This window comes from Taeniopygia guttata, chromosome 5 (genome assembly GCF_048771995.1).
Source record: "Taeniopygia guttata chromosome 5, bTaeGut7.mat, whole genome shotgun sequence".
NCBI classification, from domain to species: domain Eukaryota; kingdom Metazoa; phylum Chordata; class Aves; order Passeriformes; family Estrildidae; genus Taeniopygia; species Taeniopygia guttata.
Window position 1 is genome coordinate 34,359,346 of NC_133030.1, and position 18,364 is coordinate 34,377,709.

At 40.6% G+C, this 18,364-nt stretch overlaps 1 protein-coding gene across 3 annotated transcripts in view; it reads right to left on the minus strand.

The window, feature by feature from the left end:
* Window positions 1-16,576, minus strand: part of SPRED1 (sprouty related EVH1 domain containing 1) — a 58,577-nt gene extending 42,001 nt beyond the window's left edge. The window contains exon 1 of one of the 3 annotated variants that reach the window (XM_004174467.6): window positions 15,390-16,576. In XM_004174467.6, the coding sequence (XP_004174515.3) occupies window positions 15,390-15,418 (29 nt within the window). In that variant the 5' untranslated portion in view covers window positions 15,419-16,576. Of the gene's footprint in view, window positions 1-5,883; window positions 6,029-15,126; window positions 15,316-15,389 lie in introns of those variants that run through there. The other 2 variants (XM_072930156.1, XM_072930155.1) reach the window with 2 other exon arrangements.
* Window positions 16,577-18,364: the final 1,788 nt, after the last annotated feature.

An 18,364-nucleotide genomic window follows, 5' to 3' on the forward strand; every position in this document is an offset into this window, starting at 1 on the left:
GGGTGACGAAAAGACACAGCATAGAACAAAGCCAGTTTCAGGGCCTGAAGTAGCTAACTGAAAGTATTTTTAAGAAGTAATACATCTTCATGGGAAAAAAAAAGTAAAGGATTCACAGAAATTAAAAATAGGGTACTTGGATAGATAAGAGCCCTTGGGAGCTTAGAAGCTGTTGCTGAAAAGTGGATCCAGACAGGTTTCTTTAAACAACTCTTATCAAATTCTATTAAATATAAAATTCTTTAGCTCAACATACTAACAATCCTAATCACAGCAGACCAATCCCAAACACTCCTGCCACACTACTGAATAATCAGCATATGTCTGCAACTAGAAACATCTTTTTATGCAAACACTTGGGCTTCAGTCCTGCAAAAATTTAAATATATCACTCTGAGTAGACCTACAGATCTCTGTGGAAGTCTGTAGAGTTTATCACACACATAAAAGTTAACACATATTTATAAGTCTTGCAAGATAATTGCTTTTGGCAGAATATAAATAACATTGCTCTAATGTGTTTCAGCATCATGGTCTCCTGCTTTAAGAGCCAGACATTCTGGTGAAGCCTGTCATTCTTCATATAAAGAGTGGCAGCTGTATAGCCCACAGAACCATTTAAACTTCTCTTTGCATTTTCTTTAAAGTTTCGGAATAGTGTTTGGGCATTCTTTTAAAGTAGCAAGAAAGCTAACAAGTGAAGCTGATAAAAATTGCCTAAAAATGCTTTCTGACTAGTGCCATGGATACCACTAGTAGGACTGGAATCAATTCTTAGACAAACTATCTATAGCTTCCAACACTGCCAAACAGAACATGAATTAGGCTGTTGAGTTTACTAGGTATTTTTCCAGAACTCAATGCACTGGGCAACAGGGCAGTAATTCAAAACGAGAAGCAGCCTTAATAAAGGACTCTAATGTTCACTGTACTATATATTTCAATGAAAAACCTTAAAAATCTGCTACAACAAGTTTTCAAATAGCAAGACAGGCATCTGAAATAATTTAAAAAATTTAATGCCAGCAGTTTGCCTAATTGATTTCTAGATGCATACCTAAAACTAGGCCCCAGATTTCTCTCCTTATCAGTCTTTTATTTCACCATTGTCTTACTGTCCCTATTGCCTTCCATTTCAACTTCTAACAAGGATAGTCAGGAGCAAAGAAAAGTAGCTTCAGGTTCCATCAATGCCATTGAGAATTAAAAGAACGGTATATATCACCTACTGCAAGCTCCAGTCAGAACAGCAGACCTGTCTTGGCAGAAGGTCCATCTCTAATTAGGGGAAAGGAATTACTATATTTTGCAGACACAGGTAGCTCTTACAGCTTTACTTTTACAGCAGCTTTTACTTTTGCCCTTCCATGCTCCTGCATTTATTTTCACTTCATACTTTCATCTCTCTAATACCACCTTGGAAAAAGATTTTACAGTTGAGGAAGTGTTGCATGCAACAAAACCAGACCTGTTATAATTTAACTATAGTTCAACAACACAAAAAATGTAATTTATAACACTCAGCAACTCTCTCAAATCCATATGAATTCACATTTGCAGTCAGTATCACCTTGGCCCAAACAACCAGTTAGAATTTCCTTGAATTCAATTGATTTCCATTAAGCATATTTTGTTTTGTGTACAAAAATGACGACCTACAGTTAAGTGAAACACAGGCAAATTTTGAAGTACCTAACTTTTAATCAATAAATCCTTTGTTTGTGCCTCAATTGTATCTAGCGTAAAGGACAATCTTAAAAAAAACCCCAAACAACCAAAAACTACACAAAAAACCCAACAAAACAAACAAGAAACCCACCCAGTTTCCAAGTATTAATGAATGAACCTTGACTGAATAAAAGCAACATAGGCAATCTCTCTCCTAATTCATGAGGTCCTTGCTCAATGACAAAACCCAAGAGCACCAGCAGCTCCCAATCCTGTCTGCTAAAACACCACCTTAACATCAAAAAGAAGGCAGCTGACACTGACGTGACTATAAATTCAATGCATTTCCTAAAAAAATGAATTGCTAAGTTCTTCCCTAGAACATCATGCTTACCATTTTCCCTCATCACCTTATTTACATGGTTCTTTTAAGACAAATGGTTTCAAGAAAAGAAATAACCATGTAATACACAGATACTGAAATACATTTAGATAAGACTAATTTCAAGTTCTACCATCAAGCATGAATGGCCAGTTACATCAAATGATTAACTCCATAAGCTGGCATAACAATTTTAGTTCGCTTGAACTTCTAAATAGCTGAAAAACACAACACTTCAATTAGGAACAGATAAACCACCCAAACCTAAACTTCTGCTAAGGTCAAATGAAGCCCTACCAAACAAACGCATGATAAAGTTTCCCACCAAAGAATCCAGAAAGAAATAATATATTTCAGCTCAAACCTCCTGATGAGGTAACAGATGCATTTGGAATTTAACCACATGGAAAAGTCAGAGAAAGGATGTCAACAAAAATTTTTGCCAGAGCCTTTATGGAAACTCTTATGTTTTTATGTAAATCATTATAATCTTCAGGTAACAGCAGCATTAAGAAGTCAGAATAACAAAATATATTACTAAATCATTATTCATTTGTGATGCTCTTTGAATACTGTCCAGATATGAAAGGCATCTCTGAGCATCTTCAATGTCTATTGAGTTTCTCACTTTTTGACATTTTCAAAGGGACATTTCCAATCTCTCAAAAAGCAGAAACTGTAGCTGACCCCTCTGTAGTCTTTCAACAGTTCAGAATCATCATCTGCCTTGTCACAACTTACCAACCATTTCAAACCACAGATCTGTTTTACCATTAAAAAGCAAACAAGTGAGCATTTAAGTTCAGTAGATTTTAAATATATCTACTCCCACTCTCTCTCATTAACTGATTTCAACTGTAAATTTGCTTTGGTTGCTTTAAGAGGGGACTATTAACTACATAGAGACAATGTTATTTTGTGTGTCAAAATGACAGCACCAGTACTCTTATATTTAGTGAAACTGGATTTGTCAGTGTTGATTAAACACAGAGCATTAATGGAATTCTCTTTTATTTCTATTTTAAATTGCTTGTGTACTTATACAACTGTAGTTTATTCTGAAATACTTCACAGGCTAACAGAAAGGGGCTGAAAAAAACCCAAACAAACCTTTAAACCTATCCTGAAGAGTTAAGTATTTCAAATAATGTAGGCTATCAGAAACCTTTACAACAAACCCAACAATAGCACATATCAGATATATCATTACAAATCTTCATACTGCTTGGGAGAGGAGGCATTTACATACATCTCTTAAGAACACCCATAGAATTATGAAGATCTGATCGTGAGTACCCTTTTCTGCGTATTTGTACAAAGGAGCAACAACCGAGACCCTTCAGAGCCACAGATAAATAATTTTGTGTAATCTCAAGGAATATGATTAACACTGAATTCAACTTCACTCCTGTGGATCTTGGAACCTCACGTGGTAGCAGACAAGACTGAGAAACTGCAGTTTAATATTGGAGTGAATAAAGCACACACACAACATTTTCCTTTGTGAAGAAAATGGTACATAATGGAGCTTGAGAGACTGAAGGTTAACGAACCTAAGTTTATTATTAGGAAAAATCAAATCTTCAAAAACAGATAGACAGAAGGGAATACATAAACCTCCCTACTTGCACTGCCAGATGCTACATCAATTTCTGATCTTACTGTCATGGAAATGAAAGGAATACAAATAGTAGCTGGCTATTTAAATTCTGAGAACTATTGATCAGAGCTTCTTGTGATCTACTGGAATATTGCGTAAAGAAAAGGTTAGACCAAATATTTTCCTACTTTTTGTCCAGCATTGTTGTTGACAAAGGATAAATCCAAAAGACAAATAGGAATACATCCTGACCAAATTATTTGCTGAGTTATACTAAGAACTCATTGCAGAGGAAAGTAAGATCACTCCTTCGGAGAACACCATTTCCCAGTGTAAATAAAGCTAACGGAAGTTATATCCTACTGAAAACATAATACAACCAAATTCAATTTTTTTTTGTTAATGATAAAAGATTGAACAGCATCTTCAATTTCAACTATTAAGGCTTAATTCAACAGGAATCAAATGTACTGTTATATTCTTTAGACAAAATAAAGGAAGTCAAGCAGTAACTGAAAAAAATCCTCTCACCAAATATACCCTAGATCACAGATATTAATGGTGTAAATGACAGTTATGTTTTCTCCACTGTAAAATACATAGGTATAAGTGAAGAAACAAAAAATGCAGAAAGCAAGTAATTTCTCCTGTAGGATACTACAGTTTCTGCACTACCTGACTGTAATTGCCTTTAAAACAAACTGTGAAGCAATCTCAGAAAAGCTAACCAAAATCACTCTTGCCCTTGAGAAGTGTCACTTGATCCTTCCTCTTTCACCATGTGAAATACAATTAGGATCTCTCTTGCAACTTCTCTACTGAAACGATCTTTTACTGAAGTACATGGCAGAGATTTGGATCATCAAGCTTTATTTATGATGCTAAGTTGATCCAAGCTCATACTGAAAGGAGCATGAGGATCTTTAACTAAAAGCTCTTACTTCATCCATTGAGCTTTAGTTGTGGAGCTCAAGCTCAAGCAGCATAGATTTGCCAAACAGTAGAAAAGCCAATCCTGTATCAGCCAAGAGCCACTCGGGCCTAAACACCAGCTGAAATAACAGACTTGGTAAACTTATTTCTAGTTACTCCTCAATTCTAATCCATACGTTTTGGTTTTGTTCTGAAAAGGAGCTACACATCTAACTGCAGTTCTACTTCAGAAAGATTTGTTTGCAAATATAAAAAAAGTTGAATTTTCTGTAGCAGAGAAGTGACTCAACATTGATTTTCAACATTTTTGTAATGTCTTCTTCTTTCACTGATGAAAAGATGAACTTGTAGCCTGTGGGAAGCATTCTCTCTTTTTACAGCAAAAGAAACACATGTTTTTTTTTGGTTTATGTTTTTATTGTTCCAAAGTGGTAAAAGACAAGCCTCTTGCTAGCAGTGCTCAAGGGTAAAACTCTGGTATTAAGACCTGTAAAGATGCTCAATGGACCAGTGAAATATCTCCAAGAGACACTAAACAGTGGCTTACTTTCCAGACAAGGATTCAGGATAACCTGTATGAGTACCACAATAGAGAAATATTCAGAAAAATATGCTTCCTAAAACTACTAAAAACAAGCTAAAATCTATGAGGATGGCAAGAAACCCACACACTTCAAAACCAATACATTCAAAACATGGAAAAGATACATCGCTTTCAGCAGTAACAAAACAATCAAATGAAAAACAAAAAAAACACAAAGAAACAAAATAAAATAATTAATGCAAAAAACCTATACTTCTTAAAATGTACAGCAAAGAAGGAAAGAAGGGAGAACCTGAAAAAGCTCCTCTAATTAACCATCTAAGGTTATTCATTTTCCCCTAGTTAACTGCAACTTACTCCAGAACAAGGAAAATAAAAGGCCTTCACAAGAAATTACACTACACTAAAGTACAGCACTCTAAATTCATGGGTTCTGGAATAGCTTCCTTGAATAGACCTGTTCTTCATCCAGAATTCAACTAATAGATGAAAAAGAGCTCATGTTTTCTACATTGCTTCAGGGGAATGAATGTGGACATGTTCTCCTTGTGCAGGATTTGCAAGCAGCCATAGCTGAGAAATGAAAGCTCATGAATTCATGCATCATCAGCCCAGGTAGTTTGAAGAAAAACAAAATGAGGTTTGTGTCAGTGACAAACACACATTTGCCCAAGCATCTCATTTACACTATGCAGAACACCTGAAGTATATGATAGAAGATACTTAAAAGTATATGATAAGCCAAGACTACTTCACCTTCTGAAACCACTTCGAAAAAGTCATCTTCGCTCCTCAATGTGAAAACAGGGAAGCAGGTAATCCCATAACAAGATCCCCTCAGCCTGCCTGCAGCCAAGAGGCTGAGGTGCAGGTATGGTCACAGACTCAGTTTTCCATGCCCCAGGCAGATGCTTAACTGACTTCTGCAAATCCTCTATTACTTAACACGGGTTGTTAACATGCACGATTCTTCTGCATCACCATAGTAACAAAGCACGTACATTTTAAGGTGCATATGGGGGCTCTTCTAGAGGATGTGTCAAGTTGAATACACCTAAGACAATACAAGGTATTTTAAGCTAGCCCCGTTCAGTACAAATACAGAAAGCATGAAAGTACTGTGCTAGACATTATCACAAGGCTGTTCAAGCAGTGGTTACACATCCATTAAAAAGTTTTCTGGAGGCTGAAAGAAGTAGAAGGTGAAGCAAAATTCTGTCAAGACACTTATGGGTCTTAATGCATTAAAACAACTGTGTAGTTAATAATGGCTTGATTTACACACACTAACTTCTTTGGGAACCACAAAGCACAACATAGTAAAAGATTTAATGAGCACAGTTTACCTACAAGTTTCCCCACCCACCCCAACCCCCAAAAAGAGGAAAAAAAATATCCAAATAGAAAATATAAAATTTTCTTTTACTCATTAAGAAATGACAAGCAACTGGTATTTTCATGTCAATGAGAGCAGCAAGTACCTTGCACTTACAGGCCTGAACTATAACACAATTCCTATAGGATACATGAGGAATGCCACAGAAAACCCAGGCTTAATGGCACCCCTTACATTAGATAGCTGCACAGCAAATAAGCCCATACATTGTTAACAGTCTCACTGGCACTCTGTGATTTGCCACATTGTGATGCATGTGTCTAGCATGCATGGCTTCTCATAACAGATGCTATTACTGCCTTAAAAGAACCAAACCAAAATAAGGTTCAACATAACAAATGTATTATTCCCTCAAATAAAATTATCAAAAACCTAAAAAGAGGTTCTGAACTGGTGGGGAAAAAACCCCAAACACTAAAACTCCAACTTTCAGATAATGATTAAGAAAATCACATTAGCAGAAAGAATGTAAGAAACAGCATGCTACAAGTCTGGATGCAATTACAGTGATATTACCAACATTCAAAATGCTCACATAGTTGAAATCTGAAGATTAAAGACTAAAATCAGACTAAACGCAAGAAACAAATCAAACAAAAAGCCCGTAACAAATCTGTCAGAATATTGTTTTATTTTTCAATATTAGTATTTATAGAATTTTAACACTTACTAAGACACAGTCTTCAATTACACAGAACCACCTCTGCATGACCAGAAGACACAATCCTCCTCTCTGGCACAGGAGAAATAAATGAGGCAAAGGGTTAAAAAAAAAAGAAAATTGGCCATTTCCTAATATTGAAGGTCTGAGAGCAGAAACCAGGCAATCTGATTACAGCTGTATATCTGTCTTATTACCAAAATCATCAAAATTCATACATCCTGGCCACATGGATTTTATTCGCACAAAAAAAATCTCAGTTCTCAAACCCAAAAATTCTCAAACATTTAATTTTACAATTTTGCATTCCCTTGGCACGCTCATTATATACAACTGGTACCAGCAATCAATTTCTTCTTAAAAATCTTCTAAAATTAGAGACAGCAATGCCAAAAGTTTTTTGTATCATCAGTAGCACAGTCATACATCAGTAGCACCGATCAGTATCATTTGAATCACAAGTGGAACTTGTAATGAGATAGTTAATTAACCCCTGAGGAGGGCACAAACATACCTATCTGAAGACTATCCTACTATGAAACTTCCAAATTATTGCTGATCTTAAAGCAAGCAAAGACCAGTGATTATCAACAATAATTAGGGCGTACAAACATATAGCTTTGTTACATAGGGTCAGCTCCATACATAGATTAAAAAAACCATCAGGATTTCCCATTTTAAATGTACAAATCTCATCTCTAAATCCTGAATTAGCTTCTTTACACCTTTTAAAAATGTATTCCTGTTCAAGGTTAAACATATATCAGCCTCAATCACAGGCCTCATATTAAGACATGCTGTACTGGGATCCAAAATAAGCACACCATGCACAGAAAGGAATACCCAGGGCTCAGAATACTTTATCACATCTGAGAGGTTACAAAGTTTCTAAGAAGCTACATAACAAATCCTAAATCAGAGCAGGCATTGTACTCCCACCTTTCACTACCCTTACTTAATCCTTTCAAAAAAGGCTAAGGAGAGAGAAAGCTCTTCTGCCCTCAAGGTTTATACCACTTCACCAAAACAGTTCCGCACAATTTCTGAAGGAATAAAAATGCCAGGCAGGAATACTCACTGACAGCTACATCTTACCAGTTCTGGGGTTATTTAGAGAAGACAGTCAGTCTCAGTTATTTTTAATAAACTTGGCACTAGATTTCAGTAATTACTTGTTTCATTAATGAAATTTTTGATGCTTCTTGTTGTTACGTATGTTTGTTGACAACATTTGACTTTACTTAAAACTGAAATAAATCAGTTTCATTTTTGCTTTGACAAACCTCAGTATCTCAATTAACCAGCAGGAGTCAAAGAAAAAGAGTGATTGTTAAGAGCTGTCAGATCATCTTGGAGAAGGCTTATTTATTTATTACTATTTTCCGGAGTTTTCAAAAAAAACCCTCAAAAAAACCCAACTCTTCCGTAGACTTTAATGACACCTGCTCTTGCAAACCATTCCAGTCAAAAACTGGCTCACAAAACCATTCAAGCCAAGCTTTTGGGACACAGAATTCCTTCTGGTGTTCTGAATAGGTGAGTGTTAAAACTTGCATTAGCAGAATTAGACTTCCTTACATAATTAAAACATTATGAACAGCAGTAGTCAAGACGCAGGAATGAATACATCTGGTGGGGGGAAGAAGAAACAGATGCTATACCACCTAATTTTTAAGATGGTTTAGATGTTTCAATTATACACATTTGGTGAATTCTTGCATAGTGTACACATGAAAAGTATTTCCTTCTGAATGGAGGTTTGGTATCACATAGCAGTGCAGGATGGAACACAGTAATTGATGAAGTTTCTATGGCCTGTTTTCCCTGTTTGAATTATTTACTGTCATATGACATTGAGTCCTTACAGAGAAAAATGCTTGTGAGTGGTTTCCTTTCAGAGATAGATTAATTTATTGTCATTATAGTGGGAAAAAATTAATAATAGTAATAATAATAATAGTATCATCATCATGTTTTCCCCACCTTAATTGGGGCATTGGGAGTTAGGGCCTGTGTGTAGCAAGTGAATTGTTATTTAATCAGAACCACATTTATAAACAAATTCTAGCACTCAGAGCACTTAAATGCAATTTTTTTGTCCCTCAGCATATCTAAAGACTTGCAGGTTGCTTGGATTTTCTTCCTTTTCTTATTCCTATGCAGGAGAAAAATTAAAGCAATGAATATAGACAAATTAATATCTATTTTTAAACAAATTGATATCACAGATATCAGCATAAACATTACTATAAAGCTAAGCTTGAAAAAATTAGAAAACACATGCACTTATAAAATGTCTGCTTACTTTTAACAAGTGTAAGTGCTGTTCAACACCACTGCAGTCTTATAGATTGATTCCTATTACAGCTTTCAGGTAGGAGAGGTGCTGCGCTTAAGCTAGTATAACATGACATAAAATTTTTTACCATATACAAAATGTTACCACTTTATGAATGAGAAAAACCACAGGCAATAGTAACAGTCAATAGATTTGACTAGAGCAGTCTAAGAATTAACCAAAAAAACCCCAAACTTTACTTACAGAGTACAAAAAAACAAGCACAACAGAAGTATATACTGCTATAGTCTTAAGTCTAGAAATACATGGCAATACACAGAAGCATTCAGTCCTCTTCCTTTCACCAAAAAATAAGCATTGCTGAAGATAGGAGACACACCTAGTGAAGTATTAGAAGGTATAAAAAAAGTTTCAAATGTGTTTATATCTTACTGTATTTTAATTTGGAACCTTCGTTGCACATTAGTTGGCCATAATTAAATAGATACAAAACAATGGATAATGTTTTCAGAAAGAGGTATGAATATTTTCAAGGGAGAAGGGAGGAACAAACTTTATATTTTTAGGGAATATTAAATTTTTGTTTGCAATCAATTCGTCATTCAATAACTGTGCAAACTCTGCTAGTTTAAATTTACTTGCTGAAGCGTAGTTGCACACTAGAATGGAAAGGAAAAAAAGAGAATTTCCTTCTCAAAGCAGCCATAAAGAAACTGGGATTGTGAACAATATGGCAACTTCCAGACATCTTTCAAATTATTTAGAGCAACGTGTAATATCTTGTAATTGAGGAAGAAGAGTAAAAGGGAGAAAGCAAACATTTAACATTTGAACAGCAACATTTAAGACAACATACACTCTATGTCATATCATAGTCAGTCTTTTGTAATCAGCAGAGTAAAAACCAAAAAAGACAAAATTATTTCCTTTGCCTCCTTTTCAAACTTGTGTTAATACTCTGAAGAGTATTTTTTATTTCTGATGTTCATCATAATTCCATTAAGTCATCACCTATACAGAGAGTTTCTCCAGATATACACAAGAATGGCTAAATAACAAACAAAATTGCCAGCATTTATCCCCAAATGCACCAGGATTACCCTCAGCTTTAATCCTGTGACTTCTGATCCTGTCAGGATATATTCTTTTCAAGAAACATCTTTACTTTTAAAAATTACTCTTATGTCCTCACAGTCACTTTAACACATCAAGAGCATTACATTTTAAGTGGACAAACAAGGGAAACACTCGGCATTCTTGAATTCAAATATTACTGCTGGCTCCACTTGCACTGAAACATCCAAAAGCATTTTTTCTGCAATATCACAGTAATCAAGGACTGTTGCTAGGGTGAACCTTTTTTTGAAAGAAAAAAAGTAAAAATACCCATCCCCCCCTTCCAGCTGACTCTGAGATTATGTAACATGCAAATTCAGTTTCACCTTCAAAATAGTGTCATACAACATAAAGCCAAACAGACAGCAAGAATCAGTTCATAAGACTGGAAAAGCCTCCCAAGGACTCTATAAGCAACTTTCCCTCAAATGACAGTATGTTAAAATTGCAATGATTTAGTATAATCAATTGGGTTAGAAAATCCTATCCTTAAAAAAAAAAAAAATTAAAAAAAAAAATATATATATTTCTATTTACAAATTCCTTTCATTAAGGGATAAAGACTTTCAGAGTCTATATATGCCCTAAACTGCGGAAAGAAATTTAGCCTGCTGAAAAGTGTTAAAATCCTCCCAGAACTAGTAAGCCCAAACTAACAGGCATTACTTTCTAGGGTACAATTTAACATTCATCTTTCAGTATCTGGGCTTGTAAGGCAAGTACAAACAGTATTTTCATCTATATTAAAGGAAGACATGAATAAATACCTTATTTAAAAATTTACTTCACCTTTACTTTTTCAAATCAACATTTGATGTTTATAGCATCATAACCTGAGGTTATTAAGCACACAGCATTAGAATATACTGTGTTTCATTTACAATCTCTTTAATTAAATTATCCAGGAAAATTAATATAGTTATGTGGTAAAACAATCAGCATGTGACAGTCTGAATCTGTAAGAAATACAATATGTAAAAACAACTCTGAACACGATTCAAGAGCAGTAGCATTCCCTGAAAAAGCGGCCACCTGCAATACAGAGGAAAGTAAACAAGCCAGTAAAGCAGTGCTCCTACTTTTCGATTGCAGCAACTACGACTCCATCTTAAGCCTGTCATCATTCATCCCCACAGAATGAGGGCTACACAGCACAAAAACTATTCTGTTTTCCCTAATACTGAAATTCAGTCACATTTCTAGACAGCAATTAAATCCTGCCACCAAAACAGGAATTTGGTGTAGTGCTCACTTACACGACTCCTTTAACATTATTATATTCAGTTGCATGAGTAGCAAATTGACCCATGAGTCCAAAAATTCTACTAATTCCTTCATTTGAAAACTGATTGGTTTTGGGAATATATTGTGTTGATGCTGACCACCCTAACTGCAAAATATCACTGAGGAAGAAAAGGATAAAATTATCTGAGGTATAGAAATACTTTCATTTAAGTAATACCTAACTGACAAATACAATAACATCATTACAAGAACAATGTAAAAATCATCAATGAAGACTCATCCGCAGTAATCAGAACTGTGTATGTTCATGATATCCGTATGTTCATGATCGAGAAGGAACCTAGTAGTCCTTAATGTAGCTTCTTAATTAATCTTTCCCACCACCACTGAGAATTTATTATTAACTGAGGTCAAACTCCAGACACCACTAATATTTATATCTGACTCTGTAAAATGAAGTTTAATAATCAAAGAATAATGCTCAATTACCAGAATATTCCTGGTAGCTATAATGACACAAAATGCATTGCAAAGTACCCGTATTCACTGTCATATGCTGAAAGATCTGTTAATGAACTCAAGGCCATTGATGCCATCAATTCTACTGATAAAATTAAACACGGTGAACTTCTAATATATTAATTTCAATCAGCAGACCCTGTCTTATTTTCACTAACAGTTTATCTGGCATTTCAATCATGTTTCCCAGCCATTTGAAGTGACACGCTTGTGCTATGTGCAAAAGCAGCCAGAGAGAAATTAGGACTCTGGCCACACCAAAAATGTTGTCAAAAAAAGCAAAGCAAGTGAGAAGCATTTTTCTTATTTTATTTCTGATATTTAAATACTGGAGGTAAAAAATAAAAAAAACCCAAACATTTATTCTTTAAGAAAAAGCATAGTTTATAGTGCTTTGTAAGGGTATTTATATAAGAACACATTTCATCCTATAGCACCACTGAATAAATGCAAAGCAAATACTGTATATGAACCTTCCTTTTTTTTTATTAAATAAAGATTTGTAATATCTCTTAAGCTCTACTAACAACAAGCCTCCTCTACTCCACGGATGTATAATTAAGGATCACCTCTGTGTAATTTGTTAAGATAATGAAAAAGCGTACTCATGAGCAATGAACATCACCATTTTAACACTGGCAACCACAAAACAGTTGCATAAAAAAATACACTGTCTACTCTGGGGATCCTTCATCAGTAAATTTCACTGTGGGTTTTTTTAATTTTCAATAAATTTAAAATCAAAGATAATACAGTGCCCTCTAAGTAATTTATGCCACATTAAAAACATTCATAGTATTCTGATATTTCAGAGGTTTCTTTAGCCACGGCATAGGTTAAGGAGAAAATACGATTGCTAATCTGCTGTAAAATTCTCAGAGTAAACAGACAGAAAAATGAATAGCAATGTTGATTTCTATCAGTTTAGTTGTCTTCACTGTCACCTGTATAATAGGCAACATTTTCAGATGCCTCATTAGGTATGACTGACTTCCTTCTGCACCATGTTGATGTTCTGCAGATGTAAGGCTGTATTGTTCAATAAAATGTAAATTACTCCAAATGGATTAATTCACTGTCTTGAAAATACATTCATAATAATGAATTTGATTGCCAGTATTCTATTTTTGACACAGTATTCATGAAGGGGAAAATATTTCAACATTTTCTGAATAAAACTCTTCCTGGTTTAAATGTAAGATGGTACAGCGAGAAGGTACTTCGGAATTCATGCTCCTTTATAGGAAAAGGATAAACATAAACCATAAAAATAAGCCTTTCTCGTCCCTCCACATCCCCCTTTACAGTGACTTCCCATGCTCGCAGCCATAAGCCCTCTTTCTGCTGCCCTCTTCGATAAACCTGCCGGCCTGGCTGCCTCTCCCTTCCCATGCGGGTCTGATCTTCGAGGCTGCTGAATGCAGACACTGTACTGCACTGTGAATGGACAGCCAGGTATTTTATGAATGGAGCTGATCACGTGTTCCCAGCACCTCCCCGAGCTGATATTTCCTACATAACTGTGTCAACAAGCAGCGAACAGTACATATTAATACAGCAGCTTCTGGAGACCTTCCGCCGCCGGCCGCGGGCCGCAGGCCGGCCCTCAGCCCGGGAGCAGCCGCTTCGTGCGCTCCGCAGGGCAGGTTCCGCCGCAGGTCAGCGGTGGTGACAGCAATTCTTTTTTCGCTTTTTTTTTTTTTTTTTTTTTTTTTTTTTTTTTTTTTTTATGAATGGAGATTGTGGTATGCAAATGAGAGCGATTCACAAAAAAAGGAAACATGGCGGCGGCGGCCCCGGCTGCCGGCCCCGCGGGCGCCGCGGCGGCTCCCCCGGCCCGGCTCCCCCGGCCCGCTCAGCGCCGCGGGCGGCAGCGCCCGAGCCCCGCGTCCCGCCGGGCTCCGCTCCCCGCGGGGCCGGCCCGCGCCGCTCCCCGGGGACCCGAACGCCGCGCTTGGGGAGCGCACGGGAAGGTGCGCAGGCTTTGCTCAGAAGAAGGCAGTGAAATGGGAAATCCATCTTTCCTGCCGGAGGAGCCCCGTCGGCACCCTGCCTGTCAGCTCGGCTGCTCCCGGCCGCTCACCGCTACCTACAGATACAATGGGCGCAGCGCTCCCTCCCCACCGCCATGGCCGCGGCCGTCACCGCATCATTCATAAAATAAGACCGAGCAAACATCGACATCGCAAATCGTAACGCTACGGCTCGGAGACCGCAGCAATCGACTTTAAACTTCCCGACCACAAGAAAAGTTTCAAAATACTTCATATTCCTGTTTCAACGCCCTAAAGAACTCGGATATTTTCTGACAAACATTTACCGCCTCCGACCCGAATGTATTTCAAAGACCGATTACATGCAGGAGAATACAGCCGCACACACACACAATCTCCTCTGGATTTCCTCCAAACCAGTCACAGCAAAAATATTAAGAGATCCTTGAACTATCCCTTTCTTCTCTGGGGGGTGGGGAGGGGGAAGGGAAGGGGGGGAAAGTCCCAAGAGCTCATTAAAAGAAGGAAAAAAAAAAAAAGAAAAAAAAAAGAAAGGGAAAAAAGGGCTTTAGGGTAGGTTTAAACTGTATTTACACTGACTGACTCATCCAATTAAAATTCAGTAGCAGTTTCCTGCAGGATGAAGCTCCCACACACTAGTTTCCATGTGAAATATCTACAAGTAATAGGATTTTATCAGAGGTAGTAAGTGCCGACACCTCTCTGGGCATTTCAGACCTATCCTCCCCCTCCAAGACACCATCGTTACCTGCACCGTTTTCTACCGGGCTTTAACTAAATCAGGCTTTTCTGGCCGGCGGCTAGTAGCCCTTCCAAACGAAGCTCCTTCACAAAGAGGGAGCTTCTGGGCTTCCATGTACGCGAGCAGAAATGCGCAGTCCGCGCAGGGGGAGGACAGCACACGTACGTGCGCGGGCAAAGGCCCCGCGGGGCGCGGAGCCGAAGGGACGCGTCGAGCCCCATTCCCATTCCGATCCCGGGGCGCAGGGGAGTGGGAGCACCGCCACTTACTCGTTAGAAGTCGCCGTCTCTTCGCTCATTTTCTCCTCACCACGATCCGACAGGCACACGGAGCAGCACCGACGCAGCCAGAGCGCAGCCAGAACTCACCAGAAACTTCACCATTGTTACCCCCTGTCTGCCGCCCCCGGCCAGGGCACGGGCCGTGCGGTGAGTAAGGGAGGGGGGCGGGGGGAAGGAACGGGAGAGCGGTCTTTATCCTGAAAACCCGAAATCCTGATGTCCGGCGGTGCAGCGTTACTTCCCCTGTCGTTGGAGACGACGATGATGATGGTGGTGATGGTGAAGCAAATAGAAGCAAAACCCACGGATCTTCTGATATTGAGCTGCTCCCAGTTAGAGGGGGATAGAGTTGTGGAGACAAGGGAGGGCTCCCCGCCGCAAAAAGCTGCACCGCACCGTCCTCCCGCTGCAGCTCATCTCCCACTGCAGCCGCCTTCGTTGCTGCCCTCCTCCTTCTCCTCCTCCTCCTCCTCCTGCTGCTGCTGCTCGGCCGCCTCCCTCCCTGCCCGCCCGCCTCCCGCGCACAGCCGGGGCAGGCGGCGGCAGAAATTCCTCCAGACACCGGAGCCACCACAGGCCGGGGCAGGCGGGGAGGGAAGGGGAAAAGGGGGGCAGAGAGGCTCGGCGAGGATCTCCCACCCCCTCCAAAGCGACGCCGAGCACTGCGGAGGGAGGACGCGCCGGCCCGAAGGAGAAGGCTGGCGACGGGGGGAGGGAGGCGTTTTAAACCAGCCTGGGGGTGGGAAGGGGGGGGACGGCGGAGAGCGAGGATGCGTCACGGCTGTTTGTGTGAGGAGAGGCGCGAGGAGGGAGGGGGAGCCGAGCTCCCGGGGCTAGAGAGGAGCCCTCGGCTGCAGGATGAGGGGGAGAGGAGGGAGAAAGCCCGCGGGGAAGTTCAGCGGCGGCGCTTCCTCCCCGGCAACAACTCCATTAGCGGCCGCTGCCGCCGCCTCGGCTCCTCGCGGCCGCCCCCGCCTCCTCCTCACAGGAAAACTGGGCGGAAGCGTTGACTTCAGGCTCCTTCCGCCGCCACAGCTTGATCCAAAATAACCACGGGGGAAAGGGAGGCGGGAGAGGAGGGAAGAGCGAGGGGAGGAAAGTAATCCCCTTGACCCGCGCCCGCCGCCGGACGGGCTCGCGCCGCCGCCCTCCCCGCGGCGCCCAGCGCTGCCCGGCGCTCGAGTTTCCTGAAAGTAGTTCCCTCCCCCTGGCGCTGCCTCACGCGCTTCCCGGGGAGCAGCCGCCGCACACGCACGCACGGCGCCGCGGAGGGATACGCGGGCTGCCCGCGGCCGCGCTCCTTCCTGCTCGGAGGGCGCGGGGCCGCCGCTCCCGGGCCCCGGCCGGCCCCTGCTCGGAGCGGCTCCGCGCAGACCCCCGCGGCCGCTGCTGCGGGCCGGGAAGGGGTCCCGGGAGCGGTGGGAGGAAGCGGGCCGCCGGTGGCGAAGGGCCCGGCTCAGGCGCCTGCAGCGGCTGGGGGGCTTGGGGCAGTCTCGGCTGAGCGCCGGAGTCTCCGCCTGCGGGCTGGGCTCCCACTCTTCAGCTACTTTTTGAAGCCGGAGTGAATGTAGCCGCGAAAGTGCGGCCGTCTGTGGGGAGCGCGGGCGCTTGGCGAAGCGGTGCCCTGCCCGATACCTGCTCCGGGCGGCTCCTCCCGGAGCGGCCGCCCGCAGCCCCCGGGCCCCGCTGGGACGCGGCGTGGAGCGCTGCGCTGGCGGGCCGAGGAGAGCGGCGGCAGCCCGGGCTGCGCTGCTCGGAACGCTGCCCGCCCTGTGGGACTGTGCCACTGTGCTCTCCGGAGACCTGGAAAAGCGGGGCCCTTCTTGTAATTATTTCCGAAATGCGGTTCTAAGGGAGTGACGGCACGAGAGGGTTTGTGTTTGAGTTGTCCCCTTTCCTAAATGCACGCTGAAGTAGAAGCATGTGTAGCTGATTTAGGTAAAGCAGTGAAATCAAGAAGCAGCAGCAACCAAATCCCTTTTCAGGAAGTTACACGGTAAATGTGCTGCTTGATCTGGTGGAAAACTGGAGCATAGCTGCAAACCCGGAGGACTCAAAAATAATCATGAGTCAGACCATCAAGTAAATTAAGTTATAATAAAAGATTATACTGTGGTTTTGTCTGTCGGTTGGATTTTTATTTCTTCCTTCTTAGTCTTTGTATGCATGCTTGCCAACTGATACATTTCGTTGTCCAAACTTCATGGAGAACCCAAAGCATAGCGGTGCTGCTGCTGTAAGACGTCACTTTCCCAAGCACATTCCATTACCTCAGGCTTCCTGTGTTCTTCCTCACTTTTTCACAGCTGCTCTTTAAGAACCTTCTCTGTCAATTGTGATCCCATTTCATTTTTTCCTGTAACTGTGAGATTTTTTTTTTCCCCCTACTCTGGTGGTACTATAGGAGTGACAATGACCTGTTCTCTCTTTCTGTTTGAAAAAGATGGGGCAGGCTACGCTGGCAATAATAATGTGTCTAATTCCCACACTACTGTTGATTGGCTTTTTCCCAAGAGGGAGAGACAGGAACATGGGAAATCAGGAGAAGGAATTTTCACTATTTCAAGGGAATCTGGAGTGCCTCACATCACTGAAGGCCAGATTATAAACTTGCATAATTTGTTTAAATGCCCAGAAGCATGGCAATATTGCATTTATGTAGCATATTTGTTAAGGAAATAGTTTCTTTTCACTAAGTATATACAGTTGTAGTTAGATTTTTATTTTGTGGGGTGGTTGCTTAGAGCATTGTAACCAAAATCTATTTTTATTTTACCTAGAAGGCAAGGAAAGGCATGTTTCATTTCTAGATAGTTTATGTTGCAATATTCCTAGGGATTGAAATTCCATGGTTCTTTAAAAGAACCATAAACTTAATGGTACTATTATAGTAAACTGTTATCATGCTTTATCTGATAAAGTCATTAATATGTTTCAAGCAGCACATCTCAAACCTGCAGTAT